Source organism: Caretta caretta, chromosome 5, assembly GCF_965140235.1.
Source record: "Caretta caretta isolate rCarCar2 chromosome 5, rCarCar1.hap1, whole genome shotgun sequence".
NCBI classification, from domain to species: Eukaryota; Metazoa; Chordata; order Testudines; family Cheloniidae; genus Caretta; species Caretta caretta.
The window spans coordinates 121,179,460-121,202,376 of NC_134210.1; the positions used below are offsets into that span (position 1 = coordinate 121,179,460).

General features: G+C 44.2%; 1 protein-coding gene and 1 long non-coding RNA gene across 2 annotated transcripts in view; one reads left to right on the top strand and one right to left on the bottom strand.

The window, feature by feature from the left end:
* Positions 1-22,917, top strand: part of SVEP1 (sushi, von Willebrand factor type A, EGF and pentraxin domain containing 1) — a 164,996-nt gene that overhangs the window by 137,433 nt on the left and 4,646 nt on the right. The window contains exons 42-48 of the mRNA XM_048851809.2: positions 949-1,122; positions 2,024-2,197; positions 4,655-4,828; positions 6,056-6,232; positions 6,820-6,990; positions 16,319-16,414; positions 22,473-22,568. Coding sequence (XP_048707766.2) covers positions 949-1,122; positions 2,024-2,197; positions 4,655-4,828; positions 6,056-6,232; positions 6,820-6,990; positions 16,319-16,414; positions 22,473-22,568 — 1,062 coding nt within the window. The remainder of the gene's footprint in view (positions 1-948; positions 1,123-2,023; positions 2,198-4,654; positions 4,829-6,055; positions 6,233-6,819; positions 6,991-16,318; positions 16,415-22,472; positions 22,569-22,917) is intronic.
* Positions 17,693-22,782, bottom strand: LOC142072225 (uncharacterized). The gene is made up of 3 exons (XR_012668646.1): positions 22,589-22,782; positions 19,399-19,500; positions 17,693-17,962 (listed from the first exon to the last, which is right to left on the bottom strand). It is a non-coding gene; the product is annotated as an uncharacterized LOC142072225 (long non-coding RNA).

The following is a 22,917-nucleotide window of genomic DNA, read 5'->3' on the forward strand; positions in this document are numbered from 1 at the left end:
TGGTAGGCTCTAAAGTTTTACATTGCACTCAAAAATAAAACAGTTATGAAAAAAATCTATGTTTGTAAGTTGCACTTTCAGGATAAAGTTTTATGAGGTGAATTGAAAAATACTATTTCTTTTGTTTATCTTTTTTACAGTGCAAATATTTGTAATCAAAAATAATAATATAAAGTGAGCACTGAGCACTTCGTATTCTGTGTTGTAATTGAAATCAATATATTTGAAAATGTAGAAAACATCCAAAAATATTTCAATAAATGGCATTCTGTTATTGTTTAACAGTGCGATTAAAACTGTGATTACCAGTGACTATTTTTTTAATCTCTCACAATTATTTTTTTTAATCATTTGACAGTCCTAGTAGCTACCTGTTGTAGTACAGCATACACCAACCGAAGGAGTTTGTCTGGTAGTGGAGGAACACCACCTCCCAAACAGAGTTAGCTACATCAACTCTTCTATCCGCATAGCTGTGTGAACACTGGCGGTTTTGTTGGCATAGCTGTATTAGTCAAAGGTGTGGGTTTTTTCACATCCCTGACTGATGTAGCTATGCTGACATAACTTTTAAGTGTAAACCAACCCTGAGACACTTACCCTGAATCTTAATTTTGCTTTTTGTTTTCCTTTTCAAGTTTAACATCATTCATGCGGCTATAAAAAGATTTTCTAATGCCTTCAGCTAAAGCCAACCTACATCAGATTTGTTTTTAGGGGTACCTGGCAAGCTCCAGACAGCATTCTGGGCTAGCTGTTATAGGATGTCTTTGCCAGTGAATGGAATAATCTGGGAATATTTGCATACATACTGCATATATGAAAATTACGTTTCCTCCATTCTAATTGCTCTGCTGGGGATTCTCAGGAGAAGATTGAGAAGGGCTTGTGGCTGAGACAGGCAGTTTGTAAAGGCATCTGATTAAAACAGCATATTTTGTGGTATAGGGATCTCCTGTGGACCACCAGAATCGATAGAGAATGGATCCGTTCATGGGGAGGAGTTCCTATTTGGGGATGAAGTTCTCTACAGCTGTAATCAAGGCTTTGAACTACAGGGACCCAGCCGAAGAATCTGTCATGTTAACAGACGGTGGAGTCCCTCAGCCCCTTCGTGCATGCGTAAGTACAGACCAGAGCGAGGTGAGTGCCATTCTAGAGCAGGGCTAGACCACCTAGGGGTAAAAAGCCACTGGTGGTTTACGCAAGCGCTCCCCCAGTGCTACCACCCGTGGAGCTGCACCAGCAGGAGCGCATTGGTGGGAAATATCAGGGAAAATGCCATGGCAGACAAAGCCTAAATGAGGAGTTATAGTTTGCGTTTCCTCTTTGACTCTGATGGAGGCTTTGGTCTGAAAGATGCTGCAGCAAATTCTCCACCCAGTTGCATATGGAAATGGCATGACTTGTGGCTGCCCAGGGGTAAATGACGGGAAAGCTTGGCCTGTAATGTCTGAATTTTATTGTATCATTGAATATCACACTGCAGTGATTTGTCGTAAGGGTGCCAATGCTGACCCAGCTGGGTTGTTTGAGGGTGTGGAACTCAAATCACTGCAGCTGGTTGTTTTGCTGTCAGAGCAGTGAGGTGTGACTTGTTTTGGGGTGGGGGACAAAGTAGACGTAATTGCTTTGTGAATTTCATAAACGTATTCTAGGGGCATTATAGCCTCTTGCAAGGAATTCTGTCCAGCCTTTCTCCCTCACTTTTTACTCCTCTACCTCCACATTGCGCTGCTGCAATGTGTGCTAATTTTTAGGTCCCCTTTCCACTTCACCACTGTACAAAATGAGTGAATGCCTGTCCTCTAATGCTGCCCCACCTGTCTGTGATTCTCTCCCTCTGCGACTTAGTCACGTTTCTTTCTATCTTGATTTTGCAGCCTCCGTTTCCTCCCCTTTGTCCTCCTTTAACTCATTTTATGAAGTAGGGTATGATACTGTGTACAAAAGAGAAGAAATAAAAACAAACAGCTTTGTATAAATACTGTAAAGATGATAAACTCAGAGACTTCTCTTCTAGGGATAACTTGCGAGCCACATCCCTCTATAGAAAATGCAGTGTCCGTGGCCTCAGGAAGTGCTTACAGAAGTAACGTTACCTATGTATGCAATTTTGGATACCATCTCGTTGGGCCCCAGAATATCACATGTCTTGCCAATGGGACCTGGAGTAAACCCCTCCCATCATGTGAAGGTAACTGTTAAGTTTTATGCCCCAATACCTATTGATACAGGAAAAGCAATCATTATCGTTCTTGTTGGCATACCAGTATGTATATCCTACAGCCAGAGAATCAAACCTCTTTCTGGAAATGTTCTTCCATGGAACAATGAGGTGCAGTAGTTCTTTTTATATTGCTATGTAACTGGTACCCAATCAGCTAAAAGTATTACAGGAAATGGTTCCTAGAGTGGAGAGTTGCTATTAAGACCAGAAGGCTTATCAGACAGGAAGGATTTTCCTTTAGGGTCTGAATCTGCAAGATACCATGATAGCTTTATAAACATCAATGAGAGCTAAGGGCACTCACCATTTTACCAAAGATTATGGACAATGAGAATAAATGACTTTTCTCCCAGTGGCTCAGAAAATCCATTTGAAGAGCCATTTTTAATTATTATTAATTTATTTGTTTATTTATTAATTATTTTTTATTATTTTAGTCAGGTTGGTACCACGCAGTAAGAACTTAAAAATAATTGTCACAACAAATTTAGCTTACACACACCACCTTTCTGCAAATTACTCAACTCAAAGACTGCTTAAATATGTCCTGTTGTTCCTGCCCCAAACCAGAATAAATTATAAGCATGAATTGTTTGTATTTATAACCAGGAGGCAGAGCTGTAAACAAAAAAGCGGAACAAGTAATTGACAAGATCCCAAATATGTATGGACATACAGTTTTTTTCCCTCAGATGACACTGGCCAAAATCAGCATACATGGGAGTAGATCAAACAAAAGTACATTATAAACTTTATAATGTGCATTAAACTTTAAATATAAACTTTCCCCTTTCCGTACTCCTCTTTTCCTTGGAAAAGCCCCTCTGTGTTTTCTGGCCCCTTTGTGTCCTTAGCGCCTTCTCATGACGCACGCAGAGGCGCACCCTTGAGCTCAGTTCCTGCCCCGACACTTCTTTTCATACAGTTCCTGCCCCTGACACAGATACCCTTTGTCCTCTGTACTGGACCCTAGCACCCTTCAGCTGCCTTTACCCTCATTATTTGCTGCTGACATCCTCATTCACCCTCCCCGCCTGTGAAGTGGAAATTCCAGTTTCCCTACATCCAGCCTCTCACACAGATTTAGGGAGGATCTGACCCCTTCACAGCTGCACCAGGAATACTTGGGTGCGGAGCAGAACAGAGAGGCCAGCTAGTGTACACAGGGCAGAGGAGATGAGAGAGGGAGGTGTCAGCAGTGCAGCCAGGCAGCCAGGGCAGCTTGCTAACTGATCTCTTTGATGCCTTTCCACACCCAACGGCAGAATCCCCAGGGGTCAGTGCCACCAACAGGACTACGAGTTTCACTTGGCTGCCAACGCTGATGGTCTGCCACTCAGACCGGTGTGGGACTGCCCTCCCCAGAGCCAGTGAAACAGCAGCACCTGGAGAGTAAGCCTTCAGGGCATGCCAGTGTGAAGGGGCAGGGCCGAGAGATCACTTCACAGCCCCGCTGCAGGCAGGTCATCCAGAGGCACAGGAAGTAGGACCTTCAGCTCATTGGCAGGTGGAAAAGATATTCAGATGCTGCATTAGCAACCATCCATCACACAGATCTCAAGGGTAGTGACTTGCGGAGCATATTGTGATAATTTGGCCTGGGATCTGGATGACCCACATCAGAAAGAAAAGATCACAGGCATCTAGCCAGATGGAGATGAACAAGGTGCAAGAACAATCAAGGGCCCGGAACCACCCCAAAATTGCAAACCTCCTTGACAGAGAGTGGGCATAGCCCCTCAGTAACGGAGTAGATATTACTGTATCCACATGAACCCTACCACCGCTCTAGATGCTCTCTCCTGCCTGTCAGTTGGCATCACCTCTGTCTTACGTGGCTTAAGGTCCCATCAACTTTCTCTTGTCCGGGCCTCTAGCTCATCTAGACTCTTGGGTAGCAGGGAAGCTGCACCATCTGAATCAAATGGAAGGTGAGACATGCGGCTGCCTGTCATTTGAGTAGTGATGGCAGCGCAGCCCAGATCATCTGACAGCTTCTCCCACTGGCTGTGTGCCGTTTGGAAGCCAGGAATGGTCACACCCCATCAGGCCGGTGATGCCTCTAGTCCAGTATCCCATCTGGCGAGTACCCGCTGTTGCGGAGGCAGAACAGTACGCTCTGGGATCTCTCTAAGTGGAAAGGAAGGAACCACTGAAGCTCAATCCCCTGCAACTAACCGGGGTCCAAAGCCCCAGGGCCAACATTGTTAAACTCTCTGTGATCTTGTTAAAAACATGCCTGGACGTTCGCCCTTTCTCCATCACTAGGAGGAGTTCAGCCACCAACCCAGCTACCGATTTTTCTGTTACTGCTTACTAGGTTTTATTGTTCTCCGGTTGCTATTATAAACACCGCATCACGATAATCAAAGAATAAGGTATGGGCTTAATATAGTTTAAATTAATGACTTTATTTCCTCGCAGAGACCAGATGCAAAGCTCTGGTTTCCTTGGCAAATGGGAAGGCTCTGTATGAAAATAATACAGTTGGCAGCCGAGCCGCGTATTACTGCGACAGAGGATACAGCTTGGAAGGGGAGCCCATAGCAGAGTGCACAGGAACTGGAAGCTGGAGTCACCCGATACCGCTGTGCAAACGTGAGTGTTTGGTCGATAAGGAAGATTTTTAAGCATTAAAGGACACGTCCTGCTCTTTGTTTAAACCATTGTTAATTGAGAGTAAATCCATTGGCTTTGATGGAGCCAACCCAGCTTTATACTGGTGTGACTGAGCAGAATTGGTCAAGTTCAAAATCAAATATATTTGCCTATCCCAGTTTTTCCTCACTTAGTGAAATTCTGTAACTTAAGTGAAACTTCCCTTGCATAGCGAAATTTAATCTTCCGCTATTCTGCGGGTTCTGGGAGACACCTATGTGCATGGGAAAGAACTGAGTAGTACTGAGGCACATTAAAAATAACAACATCCGCCTACAAATGTTTGTGAAAATGAGAGACTAAACTGTTCAGTAGCAGGTGACTTTATTTGGAAAAGGGCTTTAAAAGGATTTAAATCTGCCCCTCTACCCCCAATTTAATCTTATTTGGCTGTAACTGATCTTAGATCTGTCTTGCATTGCACTAGGTGGATCATCTCTTTTTTTTAAACAAGAGACCAGTGTGTCTCTAGCTTCATAGAAGAAGCCTCCCCTCTGCTGGTGTACACATCGTGCTGTATCCTCGTCACATTTGTCATGCAACCCGTCCTATTTAAATCAATGGAAATGCTCCCATGAGGAAGGCCAGGAGGGTTTAGCACAAAATTACAGTGTGCAGGAACAATAGGTGACCTGTAAATTGTTGAATATTAATACTCTTCACGGTGCACACCCTTAGGGACAGATTTCCTGGCACTCTGCTGCTTCTTTACCCTGTTCCGGAACCGTTAAGCCGCTGTAAATCCGACTGAACCCAAAGGCTCTGCTTCTTGTTTACACTAAAACCTCTTCACGTTGCTCTAGCAACGTGGAAGGGGATCTTAAAGCAACGTAAATTACATTGACATCCTCTTCAATGCCCGCTTCTGCAGCCAGGGTGAAATCCTGAACCCATGGAGGGCAATGGGAGTTTTGCCATTGGTTTCAGCAGAGCCAGGTTTTCATCCCCAGAACGTGGTGTAAAGTAACATTAGTATAAATGAGAATCAGGCCCATTATCTTTATTTTGTGACCCCAAGCCTCACAACTTTACACCTGTTTAAAGATTAAACTTGGGATCAATCAGTCCATTCCTTCTGCTGGTTTTGCAATTTGATGATGAAAAGAGGAGAGAGTTTGCAGACATGCTTTACAAATATTTTTTCTCCCCTCACCCCCACTTGAACAGCAAATCCTTGTCCTGTGCCTTTCATAATCCCAGAGAATGCCCGCCTGTCTGAGACAGAATTTTATGTTGGCCAGAAAGTATCAATCAAGTGCAGGGAGGGCTATCAACTTAAAGGACAAGCTGCAATGACCTGTAACCCTGACGAGACTTGGACACCAGCAAGAGCTAAATGTGAAAGTAAGTGTACAAACTGAATTCAGGGCGGCCGTTGTGAGAAGATGGTTGGGAGATGCACCGTGTTCTTATACCCTTCCAGCATATTTCTTTGTTGGTGGGCAGCCCTAATAACAAGGCCTAATGTCACTCTCTTCTACTTACAACTTTTAAGCACCAATACGTACGCCATTGCCCCTGGCTGGCAGTTGGAGAGGAGTGTGGGGAATGCCCTGGAAATGGCTGCCATGCACGTTATGCACATTCATTCTTTGATTTGCTATGCACAATGTTGTGTCTGCTACAATTAAGCCCTATCTCCTGGTCACCCCCTTTCTCTGTCCCCATCATGCCCAGTTTCCCCCTTCTCACCAGTGTTAAACTTGGTGCTAGTGGCGAGGTCTGTCTTCATTGCTGGACACTGTGTGCGTTTCTTTTCACCATGCAGAAGCCTCTCTCTGCAGAGCTTTGCTCCCCACACTCTTCTTGGCAGTGCTCAGCATCCTGCGGGCTCGCCCCCTAAACAGACAGGGACATTATGTACTGTATTGTCAAGGAGTTCCCAGATGCTGCAGCTTATCAGCTCATGGTGGCTTCTTCTTTTTCTTTAGAGATTTCTTGTGGGCCCCCTGCTCACATCGAAAACGCCTTGGCCCGTGGCACATTTTATCAGTACGGAGACATGATCACCTACTCGTGCTACAGCGGGTACGTGCTGGAGGGGTCGCTGAGAAGTGTGTGTTTAGAAAATGGAACCTGGACAAAACCACCTGCCTGCAAAGGTCAGAGTCATTTTCTTAACTGTGGGCTGGTGCTTTTCCTAACCTGCTGTACAAACACACAAGGAGAAGTTCCCATATGACTTCACTGTAGCCACAATTTAACCCATAGCACATAAAGTACAAACTCACGCCCTTTCTGCTTTAAAATAAACAAACACCCAAACAAACAAATAAATAAAGACTAGCTTAAACCTTCTCCCTAACCTTGGCTGCTTCTAGGGTTCCTCTTTCAAAGGCTACATGTCTCATACCCTAGATCAGCATTTCTCAAATGTGGCCACCAGGGGCTTTTCTTGCAGCCACAGCCTCCTGTGATCGGGGGGAAGGGGGAGAAGCAGTGGCCCCAGGTCCCTGCCCCTCTCCGGAGATACAAATGTTGGAGGTGTCAGCAGCTGGTGAATTCCACACTTTCCCAGGGATGGGGCAGCAGGCTTTGGTGGCTGTGGGGCTTCGGGTTCCATCCCCGTGGTAGCAGGCTCTGTTTCCAGGCTCTGGTCCCAGGCTCATCACCCCCGCCATCATTCCTGGATCCCACCGCTTCCCTGCCCACCTCCCCATCCAGGGCTTAATTTATCCCAGGGCTTGCCGGGGCTGAGTAAGTCTGCTGTGAAAAGTGTTATTAACAAACATACAAATATCACTTTTCACAGCAGCAGACTTACTAGCTAGCAATTTTTTTTAAAAGCAACCAAAAAAAAGCAAAAGAAATAACAACAAAAAGATAAGAACGTGCAAAGCACCTGATTTATGTTTCTGTTCTGTTTAGGTCCACTAAAGAATAGAGACAACTGTACATTATTTTTATTATTGAGTCTGAAAAAATCCTACATAAATAAATTACAATGATTTGGACATGTATATGGGCATATTTATTTGTTTTTCCTAAAGTTAAGTAAGTATTTTAGGAAAAAATGTGAGCGCGGCCACCAGCAAGAGTTGGTAGCCGCACTCTGAGACCACCAAAAAATGTATTGTGAGAACTCCTGCCCTAGATCCCCTCTCTCCAGAGAGTCATTCACACATCAGTTATAATCAGCAGGGGGAACAAGTTTCCTACCATTATGAATCTACAGAATACACTTAATCCTTTCCCAGGCAGAACAACACCCGCTAAACAAATACTACCAGCCTGTTACATTCGTATGCTTAAAGAAATTTAGCTTTTTACTGTTAAGACAGAGCACAACAGGAAAGGAAGGTGGCTGATACAACTGGTGCTTATTCTGTCGTTGTTTAGCTTCTGTGTGTTGCTGAAAACAACTGTCTGCGGTAAGATGTGCAGAGATAAACTGATACAGCTGTACTGAAGTAATACACACTGAGGAAGCATCACAGCATCTGTGTTAGCCAGTTTAAGTACAGAACTGTAAAGACTAGATTGATATTTTTCTAAAATCCCCAAGATTTGATTGACAAATGGGCATGTATTTACATAGCTGCATTTGCATGGAAATATATCCTAATTGTAGCACATATGAAAGTTAGTATTTAAACACCTATGCACCCATTTGCACAACAATTGCAGTGATTAATCATACATACATGGGTGCACAAACTCACATATTTTGCATGTAGACCTAGAGTCTGTGTGTGTCTGTTTCTTGCTCACTCTCTATTTTTAAACCTGTCCCTAAATGGCAGGAGAAGTGATTTTGAAGATAAACAGGGTCTCAGAGCTATCTTGTCAGAGAGTGTGTGTGTGTGAGAGAGAGAGAGAGAGATGTATACAATATAAACATATATACATCAAAAAGTATGTCACCTCTGAAAAGCTAGCTTTCACCAGCAATTACTACAAAGTGGTACGTGAGATGTCACGGTTCTTCCCTTTATTTAGAATAGGAAATAACTGCGTTGTAGCTATTAGCAAATGTTGATACTTCATTGGCAATCACTGTGCTTGTGTGTGTATGTATTTATGTCTAGCACTAAGTGTATATAAACTACTGCAGCCTGACATAGCAGCACAAATGATGATGTGGTTTGGCAATGCGTGCTATTTTGGTTGTAACAAGTCTTCGCTGGATGGAATTCCTGTAGAATCTTGAATGCTAATTTTTCACATCTCTGCACCAAAATTGCTCCTGAAAAATATGGATGTGCACAAACTCTCACCTGTGCACCCCAGACTGGTAGTTGCAAGTACAGGCAGTTGTTTATCTGGGCATCTGTGTGTTTAGCAGGTGTAGGTACATATCTGTGCATGCAGTTTATTAGTTGCAGGAGCAACTAGTATGTCACATTTTGAAAATGTAGCTTCTCCTCCGTCAGCCCAAAGGCTGAGCTTCCCAGATGTGACAGGATGCTCTTCTCCAGGCCGGACTTCTATAGCTCTTCTTCTGCCGCCAGATGGTTCCCAGCTGTTGTTTCTCCCCTACTAACTTGCATGCAGCCAGCTCTCCACAAGGTAGTCTGCAATTCTGGGATACATTGTTTATCTTATACATGTATCCTGTATATCGACGAAGCACACCTCCAGACAGCCGTGATCTACTAGGCATTAGAAATACTATTCATTTTGGTTTGGAGTGCCACATTCTCAAAGACTGTATTACAAAATCAACAACTCAGCCAAAACAGCCAAATAACCAAAAATCTGGAGCAGACAGGGGAGGAAAACACCCACAAAACACAAAAACAGCAGTAAACTAAACCATTAAAAATAAGATATAAAGAGGGGTTCTGCTGGACTTTCTTAATGCCAGAGATGAAGTATAGCAGAAAGCCCAGGGGCAGACATATCCAAAAGCGTAGGGCCACAGTGGGCAGGGCACTACCTCCTGCCATTTCAAAATTATGGCGTTGATTATGATCTCAGTGCCCCCAGTTTATACACCAGTTTGACTCCTCTTACCTCAATGGAACTAATCCTGATGGACATGACTATAACGGAGACCTGAATCAGGCCGTTTATGTTGACAGTTAGCAAGCCCAGTTCAGCCTGTCTCAGATTCTGTAGCTGGATACAGAGCAGCAAGCAATACATCAGAACAACTAGTGCTATGTTATTTAGAGGTTTATTTATTAAAAGAAAAAGGCTGGAGGCACATCCACTGACAGTCACAAACAGTGCAGGTCTCAAGGCACAAGTGTAATGCTGACAGACCCCGGTTGTCAGCGGGCGGGATCAAACCTCTGGAGCTCAGTGCATGAGCCTCTACCGGATGAGCTAAAAGCCAACTGGCTGTTGAGCAGACTCATTTTATCTCTCTCTTTAAATGGTCTCAGTGCCACTAGATGGGAGAGAACACCACACCCAGAAGGTGTGTGGGTTACCCAAGCGCTCCTGCATCACAGGGAAGAACAGTTTTGTTGCTTGTTGCGGTTCAAATACAAGACAGAACAAGGCTTTAAGCAAGCAAGCAGGCTGGTCTGCTGACGGGCTGGTCTGCCTGTCAGCTTTCCACCCTCTCTTTTATTTCTCTCCCTCCTCCTGCGCATTACATACTCCAACAGGTAAAAGGAATACACTGGCTTTGTTTAATATTCTTATTTACCAATTTCTATCTACCGCATTCCTTGCTCTTGGGCCTTGAGTCCAGTCCTGGGAGGCTTCCCACGGTTCATGTCATCTGGGCGAGTTTCCAAGGTTCATGCCCTTGAGAGGAGCTGTGTGTGCACTGCTCCTGCACAACACTCGGGGTGTGCCCTGAATGTTGCCAAGTGCATGAACCCTGCATGAATCCTACAGTTGCTAATGTACTGGTCTGGGACACCAGAGACGTGAGTTCTGTTCCCAGCTCTTTCTATGAGACCTTAAGTAACTCATTCCCCGTCTGTAAAATATTCCTCACAATCCTTTTCTGTTTAGACTGCAAGCACTGTGGGGCAGGGATTCTGTACAATGCCAAACCCCATGGGGCCTCAATTTCTGCTGTGACCTCTAGTCACTAATGTAATACAAAAACTCCTGTCAGTGACGGTGAATCTTATGAGTCAAGGCCCTTGAAAAGTCATGTTGCCCTGCTCTCCAGTAATGGTTTGCCATGGTCACCCTAGATAGAGCACTTTGACAAGGTCCAAATCTAAAAGGTTTGTGACTTCTAAGCACTTCACAGATTAAAAAAGCCACTCCTGGGCTTCCATGTAGATCACAATGCTGCCTTGTGATCGCAATGGAGCACCATCACGGTTGCTAGAGTGGAGGACCCAACAGCAAAGTGAAGATGATGGGTGACTTTTCCAAGGTGCCTTACATGACTTAGGAGCCCAAGTCCCAATAAAAGATTTAGGCTTCTAAGTCACTGAGGTGCTTTTTTTTGAGAATTTTTCCCACTATCACATTAACGCCATCATTGTGGGTGTGAGGATGTAGAAGTGATCTCTGTGTGTGGTTTCTGGAATTAGTTAGACATCTACTAGCAAAGATGTTTTGGGTAAGTTTGTGGTGTTAACATCTTACTGTTGATCTGTCACAAAAGCTTTGGGTTCTAGCCTGATTGTAGTGTAGTGCTACAAGCTGTTATTACTTTTCATTCTTCTTTAATGTTTGCTATTTACACACAGCCCTGAAGTGTGTTAAGGCTTTGGAGATGTCTAATAAGGCAGGTCCTTACCACAAAGAGCTTACAGCCTGAGGGTCTGATTCTGCATTCTACGACCAAATGTGCAGCCTGATCCAGAGGCCCCTGCACGTGGACACTTTGCATTGGCTTGAATAGGCTTTGGATGAGGCTCATGGCACTTACTACCATGAGTAGTCTCCCTGAAGTTGCTGGGACTGTTCATAGCCAGAAGCACTATGGGTAAAATTTTCCAAAAGGCCTCAGTGACTGAGAAGTTTACAATGCATTTTAAAAAGTGGGCTTGGCCGTAGGAGCCAGAGGCCTCATCTACCCTGAAAAATTAGATCAATCCAGCTGTGTCATCACTCAGGGATGTGAAAACCCTAATCCCCACTGAGTGATGCAGCTAGGTGTTCCGTTGACCTAGCTACAGCCTCTCAGAGAGGTGAACTAACTACAACGGGAAAACCCCTTCAGTTGATGTGGAAAACATCTACCTTCTGTGCTACACTGGTACAGCTCCACCACCATGGCTGTGCCACTGTAGCAGCTGTGTAGTGTAGACACGGGCTCAGTTTCATTGAAAGTCAAAGGATGAGGAAAGGGATATAATAACGAAACCAGCTATTGAACAATACTGGCTCACACGCACTTTGTTAGTTCCGTGATTCTGCTTTTTTTTTTTTAATAAATGTTAATGGTTCTAATGTAATGTAAACCACATACATTCCGACATTTTAAAAAAATAAAGCCTAGAAGTCCTGCTTCAGAAGAATATGGATCTCTACAGCTCACTGTTTAGCAGTCCCCTGCCTCTCAGCTTTCCTTCCCTCCCTTCTCCAAATACCAGTGGCTTGAGGTGGTCTTGGAGATGAAGGGGTTAATGTACTAACGCACAAAGCACTATCCCAGACCTGGCAACCCTAGATATTAATGCCGTATGTTAATAGTTTCCTGCCTCCTTCCCCTAAAATGAGAATAAAAAGGACCAAAGATGTTCATGAGAGAAAAGGCCTATGTTTCCCTGATATATGTGAAAGTGATCTTTTAGAACTGCTTTATAAACAAGGCAGAATATTTTCCTAACAAAAGGCCTACAGTATCTAAAGCTTTGTGATCTACATCAGAAGCAACATGAAAGCAAGAAGCATAATGAGTCACATAGCTTTTGACACCAGTGGTTAGTTATTAATCTCCCAAGCCTGCAAGAAATGTCTAACCCAACTAAACAAAGTAATTAATGTGAATATTATAATTAAAAATACAGACTGCATATTAATTGGGAGTGCACAGCTGCGCTTGTCTGAACTGTATCTAGTTAAAGATCACACTCCTGGTTCTGATCTCAGTGACGCTGGTGTAAATCTGGAGCAACTCCATTGAATTCAGTGGAGTTACACCAGCATAAACTAATGTGAGTGAGATCATAGTCAAGCTCCCAGTTGGGAAGCCAGCGACAGTATCCATGGAGCTTACGATCTGCCCACCACCAAATGTAGGACAAAGAGCCGGTAGGAGAGCCAAAAGAAAAACCAGAGGGCACTGCACGTCGTTTTAAAGGACATGGGCTGATTTTCCTGAGCAAAAAACAATGTTACGTATCTTTTGTTTTTCTCGCGAGCATTTCTCATGCAACTAATTTGCAAGAAAACAATGAGAACACCAAAAATGTGTGGTTTAGAGCTTCCTTTGGCTCTAAAGAAAGGGACTTCTTTCAAAAAGGTCGTGGAGAGCTATCGTTGTAGTCTGTTCTGTTCTGCATCTTGTACCGTGCTCGTCACTGTAGTATCTCTTACATTCTGTAGCCTCATAACATTTTGCATTTACATATCACTTTTGATTAGCAATAGTGAAGGCTAAGATTTTGTCACGCAAACTTTTAGTAGAATTCACAGACAGGTCACGGGCAGCAAAGAAAAAAATCACGGAAGCCGGTGACCTCTCCATGACTTTTGCTAAAAATATGCATGACAAAATGGGAAGCTTTAGGGTCCCCACACCACTCCTGGGGGGCCAAGCTAGGAGATGTGGGGCACCCCAGGCGCTCATGGCAACTCCCGGGCACCCGGCCACCTGCCTTGGCTCTGAGCTCCCAGGTGCCCCGCCCACCCGCCCATGGCAGCTCCGAGCTCCTGGGCGCCCGAGGCACTCCCTCCCCTGCCCGCAGTGGCTGGTAGGCAGCTCGAGGCCCCAGAGTTCTCAGCCACCACAGGTGATGGAGGAACCCTGCAGCTCCCAGGGGCTGTGGGCTCAAGTCACAGAGGTCTCTGGAAGTCACAGATTCCGTTACTTCCGTGATCTCAATGCATTATCCCAGTTTCACAGTCATAACATTACTGGGAGTCACCCGATAGCATTGTTACAGATAATTTTACTAATTCTGCTTAACTGACTGTATAAGTAGTTGTACATGGACAAATGTTGTGTTTCTTTTTAAAAAGCTGTGCAGTGAATTTGGCCCCCTCTGCACAAGACTTTTGGACTGGGCTCATCCCTGGGTGCAGAGCTGCCAAACAGTTTGTACCCAGCCAGCTAACAAAAACATTACGTGGTGTCAAATCTGAGGCATAAAGAGGGTAAGTGGCTTGCTCAAGGTCACATGGTAAGTCTGTGGCAGAGCTGAGAAGAGAAGCCAGAAGCCCCCAGCTCTCTTCTTATTTATATTAGCTTTACACCAGGATAACTTCTTTGACTTCAATGGAGTTAGTCCTCATTTACACTAGTGTGAGAGGAGAATAAAGCTGTAGGTCTTTTAACATCCAGCCCCATCTCTGAAGCTCAAGACTACCTTTCTCTTCTCTTGCCTGCTCTACTGTTCAGTAATCTCCCAGGCCATAGGCACACAGTCTCTCATTCCCTGGAGCTATATATAACAAGCCCACATGGGAATAATACTGTCTTATTGTGCATATAGAATTTCACAATCAGGGCTGGCCACAGGAACAAGAAAAGGAAACCTCTGCTTGGGGCCCTGAATTGCAGAGCTTACCTGAGGCATTGCATACCAAACAAGCTCTTTATTTCACAGACCAACTTTATCTCCTTTTCCAGTGGTAGAGTGGGGACACGTCTCATAGCCAACTCTTACTGGTAGTTTGGAACTCCTGGTAGCATAAAGCCAGCCTTGTTTATGTCATCCTATTTTATTTACCTGCTCATAGGATATACACCTGGGACATCGCTCAGGCGAAGTGTGGATCACAGGCAGTTTCAAAGCTTTACGCTTTAGTTACAATCCTTAAAAAATTGTGCCCCAGTTTTTAAATGTTTTTTGTTTATGCTGCCTCACACTAGTACTATAACTTAACTAGTATTCAGAAAATGGAGGTTGCCTGTTGTTTCACAATAATATACACACAGTGGTGAATCACGGTGTTGTTAACTTCCTTAGAACCATAGCTGTGTGAAGCTTTTTTTCACGAGATCCCAGGTTGTGCAACACTCTGATTCAGGTTTCTTCAGAAACGCAACAGGCAGTTCAGGGTTTGACTCTAAAGGTTTACAACCTTTGGCCCAGTTTCAGGGGAATCCAAACAGCGCTGCTGGAACAATTTGTAAAGTGGGGGTGCTGAGAGCCATTGAACCAAACTGTAAACCCTGTATACAATGGAAACCACTTCAAGCCAAGAGGTACGGCAGCAGCCCTAGTTCCAGCACCTATGAGTCCAAACTATGGTTTCACATTGAAACTGTAAAACTTGCAGCAAAACCTGGTTAAACTTGACTATTTCAGTGGTAGTTTTGGATTGGTTCAAACATGCAACTCATAAGTATTTTAATATATTTAATGGTTCGTCATATTTAGACTAATAATGAACCAGATCTGGGGCTCTCTCAACCCGAAACCTACATTTCACTTGCTCTAAAAGTGGTTAAATATGAGATACATTTACAATGCATTGTGTGCTTATAATTGCCACTAATTAAAATTTCTTGTGATTCTGTATTTGCATTGTAGTAATACCCACAGGCCTTGATCTCCGATTGGGGCCCCACTATGGTAGGTGTTGTTCACACACATGATAAAAACAGTCTCTGCCCTGAAGAACTTACAGTCTAAGTGACTTATATTTACTTTGTTACACAGTTTTGCAGACAGTGGTGTTTGTAAATAGACAGACACATGGTACAGTGTTACAACAGATTATCCCAAATTATCACAAAGTACTCTTCATTCTTCTGTCGTGTTCCTGCAATAAATCATTGGTGCTGCTATTTTGTTTTATCTTATTTTAGTGACAGAAGGTAGATTATACCTGACAGCTTTGCCTTGTTTTTATGCCAAACTTGATTTTCCTTTTCCCCGTGTATTGGACTTAATTTTTTTTACAGGAGTGAGGGGATGGGGAACTGTCCGGTTTTTGTTTTACGAAATGAGAAGGAAAATTCAGGTGAGAGACATCTTGCAAAATTGTAAAAAAAAAAAAAAAATTACCAGCTTCGGCAAAAAATTTACTTACCCATTCTTACCATGATAATGACAGTGGAAAAAAATATTTTACTCTCGTGTCAAAAATCATATTTGACCCAGACTTTTGAGCAAGTAAAATTTTGCAAGGCTGGTTGGTTTAACACCTCAGTATAAATATAATAATTCAAAATAATGGCAGTCCTTAATAACTTGAACAAGTCATCCATTAGAGGGGCAGTATTATACACACACAAGCACACTATATATTCCTTGCAATCAAGGCAAAGCTTGTCTTTGAGTTTTGCTGAATTCATTTGTCTTAATAACAAGGACTGTGTAAGATGCAGAGCTCTGGGCAGAACAGTTTCTGAATATTAACTGACCCTGACTGGACTGTGTTATTATTTTCCAGCCATTTGTCGATTCCCGTGTCAGAATGGTGGAGTCTGTGAGCGACCAAACGCATGCTCCTGTCCAGAAGGCTGGATGGGCCGTCTCTGCGAAGAGCGTATGTACATGATCTCACAATGTAGCTTGAAGATATGCAGTAGATAAGAGATGTGGATTTACAGGATGTCACAATGGATGTGCTGGGACAGTTATTGACTTAAAGTTTCAAAATGGCAAAGGCCATAACCTGTTCTGTTTGGCAAATTAGATATGAACTGCAACAGAGGACATAAATGATCTTGCTCGGTTGTGTGGAATAAAAGTGTTCCAAACAGAAAACAGCAACATGCAAGTGTAGATCCAGAGGACAAATCTACACACAAACGTGCACTGGTTCAGTTGAACCAATGTAAAGCGCTATTTGCACAGTCTCTCGTTTTGGTTTAAGAAGGTCTTGTTTCAGTTTAATTTAAACCTTCCTCGTAAAAGGAAATATGCCTGGTCCAAACCAAAATAAGTATGTCCACACAACCTTTTGCACCAGTTTAACTCCATTGGTTTAAAATCACTCCTGACATTAAACCAGCGCAAGTCTGCATGCAAACAAGCCCTAGTATACTGAGAGTTACTAAGCACCCACAACTCCAACTGACTTTGAAAGTTGTGAGGGCCCAGCACCTGTCCGGATTAGCCCCTAGGTCATGAAAGTTCATCTTGCCATTGGAGGAAATTTTGGACCTAATTCTTCAGTATCTTGCAGCTGGTGTAGTCATATACACCTGTGAAAAATAGGTTTAAAATTCTGCCATTCTGATTTGGTTGCAGCAAAAACCCAGTTTTTTCTGATTTTGTCTGGGTGTAAACAGCTGCACAAGGCCGTGGAGATCTGCGTCCTTTATTTATATCCGCAGTAGGCAATGGAAAGCTAGCATTCCGCCTCCTCTCCCCCCACAGCCATTCCCATTCCGCCTCCTCTCCCCCTCCGCCCCCAGAGCCTCTTGCATGGCACAAAAGAGCTGATCACAGATGGTGAGAGACACAGGGAGGAAGGGAGCGGGAGGTGCTGATCGGCAGGGTAGGCAGAAGGTGCTGGGGAAGGGAGGGAGGGAGGGGCTGATAGGGGGGCTGCCAATGGGTGCTCAGGACCCACCATTTTTCCCCTGTGGGTGCTCCAGCCCCGGAGCACCCACAGATTGTGAGGCATAATTCCTAGCGACTCTATGAGAGTTTTGCCCAAATACAATACTGAATAAAAGCTACATAGGGATTTTAGGACTTTGTCCGTAATTATTATTTATACAGGGTCATAGAGTGTGCATGGTGCTATACAGACACAGAAAACAGACAGATCGCTGCCCCAGGAGGTTTACAGGCTAATTTCAACATGACTCAGTGTGGGATAGCAGTAAACCCCCAGGAGTAGTGGGTGTGTTGTGGGAAGAGCTGGAGTTACAGCCGTAAAAGACTGAGATTTATGCTTTGGATTGTGCGCACACCTTTATTTACTAATATACTCACAGAATATATCAAGTAGTTTGCATAGTTAGATGTTAGTGGTCGGATAATAAAGCGATGACTCTCTGGCTCCTTTGCCACCCACACCCACGTCCTGATTTTCTGCAGCCTGCCATGCCCTGCGCCCAAGGGAGCTGGTGCTGGATTTCCCCTGTAGGTACAAAGGATCATTTTGTGAGTAAGGGGCTGGACAGGGGCTGGGTTCGAATCTTGGATCTGCCACACACGCCCTGTGTGACCTTGGGAAAGTCAGTTAGGCCCAGATCCACAAAGATGTTTAGGGTCCTAACTTCCATTAAAATCAGTAGAAGTTAGAAGCCTAATATCTTCGTGGATCTGGGCCTTAGTCTCTCCGTGCCTCAGTATCCCATCTGTAAAATGGGGATAATAGCACGGCCTAACCTCACAAGGGTGTTGGGAGGATAAACACACAGTTCTGGAGCCCACGAATACATAGGTTTCAGAGTAACAGCCGTGTTAGTCTGTATTTGCAAAAAGAAAAGGAGTACTTGTGGCACCTTAGAGACTAACCAATTTATTTGAGCATAAGCTTTCGTGAGCTACAGCTCACTTCATCGGATGCATACTGTGGAAAGTACAGAAGACGTTTTTATACGCACAAACCATGAAAAAATGGGTGATTATCACTACAAAAGGTTTTCTCTCCCCCCACCCCACTCTCCTGCTGGTAATAGCTTATGTAAAGTGATCACTCTCCTTACAATCACTTTACATAAGCTATTTTATGTAAAGTGATCACTGTCCTTACAATCACTTTACATAAGCTATTACCAGCAGGAGAGTGGGGTAGGGGGAGAGAAAACCTTTTGTAGTGATAATCACCCATTTTTTCATGGTTTGTGCGTATAAAAACATCTTCTGTACTTTCCACAGTATGCATCCGATGAAGTGAGCTGTAGCTCACGAAAGCTTATGCTCAAATAAATTGGTTAGTCTCTAAGGTGCCACAAGTCCTCCTTTTCTTTTTGCATGAATACATAGATATCTGGATAGATAGAAAGGCAAATATTTCCATCTACAGTTAGTACTCAGAGATGAGCCTGAACCAGGGCAAACGCCCTCAGACATCAGGGTTTTGAAATCCCAATCTGAGTCCTGCTGCTTGAGACCATCTCTAGTTATTACATTGTCACTGTACTTAGGAGTGTTGCATGTAAGTGGAGACCCATGGAAAAGAATGGCAGATCCCTTTACAGTTAACAGAGGTGAATTTGATTAAAGTATGAATATTGTTTGTCATGGCCTGTACACCATGTTTAAAAACAATCTATGAAATCCACTTACTTCCTGCAGCTGCTGCTGCTAAGTCTCTGTCTGGGCTGGGCACCACCAAATTGGCTACATGAAAGTGAGGAGAAGAAATTTGGCAAACAAATGGTTTGGCCTTCGATGTTATAAACTCCAGCTGAATAGTGCCTTCATACGTAACGTTGTCTCTCTTCTGCAATCTCTGTGTCCCTTCCGACACACACACACACTTACTTCCTCTACTCCAGAGGTTCAGGGTGAGGTGAGTGTGCCCAGTACCTTGCAAAATCGATGAAACGTCAGAAATGATTTCCTTACCTTCCTGGTAACAACGATGCTTAGCCTAGTCCTCAGCTTTGGAAGACTAATGTTAGGCTCCTGGTCATTTTGATCTGCCATCCCAATTCATAGCCAGTCTCCCTGTATACACAAAGGAACGGACCGCTGACTAGTTAGATTAGAGTTCCCACACATACATGCGCCCTCTCTCTTGTTTATACAAAAACAGTAACTGAAGGGGGAGCCACATGCAATGGGTTTTAAACGGTCTTACCTCATTTTGTGGCATTGTTTGCCATATAAAGAGAGTCAGTAATTAATACATAAGGACCTAATCTTGATCGGTGCTGAGTACCTGCACCTCCCCTCAGCTTCAGCAACAGATGCCAGTGCTGAGCCACCTCTCACGGTTACAAAACTGAGGTTACAAAACTGTGACAGGATTCACTCACCTAATATTTCATGGTACATTTGACTCAAGGGGCAGAAAAAGCTTATAGCGTGACTGGCCCTGCCTCCTGAGACTAGCTCTGCTGCCCTGAGAAATGTGGAGGGACCCTAATTTAACCGTATAAACAAAAGAGTAATCCAATGGCAGCATGGAATTCCCATTCCTTCTCATGCCTATTTTCAGCTTTGCCTCTGCTATGCAGTAAAGGACACGGGATCAGACCTTTCAGCCCCCAGATAGGGCACTTGGCTCCCTCTTCAGGGATGGCACCCAGTTGAGAATGCCACCAAAGCTGAAGAACTGCTGAATTTGACCTGTTAATTTCAATGTGCTGCTGAATTTGACCTGTTAATTTCAATGTGTTACAATTAAGTGTCCACCACAGAGGGTTTCACTGGGTTTGTCATCCGAACCAACTGAGAAGCCTTACAGCAGCCAAGCCCACCGGGTTTCACCCAGTTCTTCTTCTCTTAGTGGAGGTTTGCAAGCATGGTAGTCCATTCTCTACAATCCTCTGCTAATCTCTTTGTGTATGAGTAGTCCTTTTGATCCACATCATCCATCCAAGATCTTCTTTTGCTGCCTCGTGTTCTTCTGCCATCAGCTTTCCCCTCCAGTGCCCATAAACATGCATCGCCTGCTGAATCTCTGAAAATGTGCCTTAAATCTTTCTTTTCGTAAAATCTCTGACCAGCGTTTGCTGAGTTCCAATCTTCACCCAGTTAGGACACAGGAATTCCCATTGTTAGGGACATTTTGCAGAGCTCTCCTCCTCAAGGGGTCTGTAGAGCAGGACTTTATTTGGGGCCTCATTATAGTCTTTACCCCGTTGGTGAGCACTCGTGCGAGGATTGTAATGGCATTACTCATGTGCGTAAGTGCTTGGCGGTGTGAGTAAAAGTTGGCACAACAGCGGCAGACTTGCTTACAGTAGTGGAGCAGGGAATCCAGTCCGGTTTTTAATGCACACTCCAAGGATACAGACTATTTGTCATCAAAATACAGCTCTCTGCTGTGTCTTATTTGGACAACTGCAACAAACACGTTAAACGGGTTTTGCCTAAAAGTCATCATCTTGAATTGTTTCTGCTGACATTCATATTACTCGCATGATATTAGCAAGCAAACTGAGATTTAAAGCACACTGACAGCTTTCAGAGTGTACTCCCCTTGAACCAAACTGGGGGTTTCAGGTTACTTTGTTGTTTTATGGTTTGGAGTTTGTATTGTGTATATTTTATTAATATGTATATGGTTACAAGTACATATTATTTTCCGCAATTTCCCTTGCATATAGATGTAGATATATGTATATAGATATAATGTCAGACAGTATCTTTCTACCAACCTACCATTCAAAAGATAATGGATAGATGATCAATAATAGATCGATCATCTATTTCTTATCACCATGGTATGTAGGTGTTAGATACAGTGTCTCTTGATCACCAAAAGGTTTTTCCATAAAGCACTCTCTATCTGTTGTTTTAATCTATCCACTGTTACTTCAGGTTTTTTCCTTCTCCTTTACTCTTCCTCCTCCACTCTCATCTTCTCCCCACTTCCCCTTGTACGTAATAGTCTTCAAGTATGTAAAAGGTACATAAAGAGAAGTGTGATAAATTGTTCAGCTTATCCACTGAGGACAGGACAAGAAGCAAGGGGCTTAAATTACAACAAGGGAGATTTAGGTTAGGCATTAGGGGAAACTTCCTAACAGTAAGGGCAGTTAAGCACTGGAAGTACTTGCCTAGGGAGGTTGTGGAATCCCCATCACTGGAGGTTTTTAAGAACGGGTTAGACCGGGTGTGGGCAAACTACTGCCCGTGGGCTGCATCCACCCATTGGACCTTTTAATCCAGCTCTCAAACTCCTGCCAGGGAGCGGGGTTAGGAGCTTTTCCCACTCCGGTGCTTCAACCGGGGAGCGGGATCAGGGGCTTGCCTTGCTTCACTCCATGCAGTTCCCAGAAGCAGGGGCAGTCGGGGTTGCGCACGCTGCCCCTGCCCCAAGCTCCAGCCCTGCAGCGTCCATTGGCTGGGATCCCAGCCCAGAGCACCCTCCTGCACCCCAAACCCCTCATCCCCAGCTCCACCTCAGAGTCTGCAGCCCCAGCCGGAGCCCTCATGCCCCCTCTCCCCCGCGCCCCTGCCCCAGCCGGCCCTCCATACAATTTCCATACTGAGATGTGGCCCTCGGGCCAAACAGTTTGCCCAGCCCTGGGTTAAACAAACACCTGTCAGGGATGGTCTAGATAATACTTAGTCCTGCCTCAGCGTAGGGGACTGGACTAGATGCCCTCCTGAGGTCCCTTCCAGTCCTACATTTCTTTGACTCTGTTTGGCCTCCCGTGCACAGTGCACAAATGCAACCTGCAGCAGGGACAGGATAAGAAAGATCCAGTATAGGTCTGATGTATTTGAAGCTGAAATTATTTACTCCCCACTGTTAGGCCAAATGCAGATTTGCTGCCGATGGATGAGTTTTATTCTCCTTGTAAGTAGACCACACGCAAAACTCCTGATAGTGGGCACAAAACAACAGAGGAGCTGAGCTTTCGGTGGAACAAAGGTTTTGTTCAGCTCATCTCAACTTCCCTCTCTCCTGCTCTGGGACTGATGTTTTTCTTCTTTGTCCTTCCTCTCCCTTTATTTTTTCTTAGCAATATGCATCCTGCCTTGTCTGAACGGAGGTCGCTGTGTGGCCCCATACCAATGTGATTGCCCAACTGGGTGGACTGGATCACGCTGTCATACGGGTAAAACTACTTTTACTCACCTCTGTTTCCTTTTCCAGAGTTTGTTGTCATCAGCGCCAAGCAAGGCAATATAGAGGCATTACCCAGGGCTCTATGGTAACCACTGACTGGCTCAGGAAAAAAAAAATTACTTAATATTCCTGGAGGGTTTGATCTCCACTGCTGCCGGCCACTTTCAGAGTAATCTTATTCTTGATTAGTCTGCAAAGCAGCCTGCTCCCATAAAGTATTATGTAGCATTATCAAGGGAGCTTTCTGTTAAGGACATGCAGATAAAAGAGAGGATTCCCACGGTCCATTTCCAAGGAAAGTAATATTACAATATCACCCAAGCAAGGAACGAGCAGAA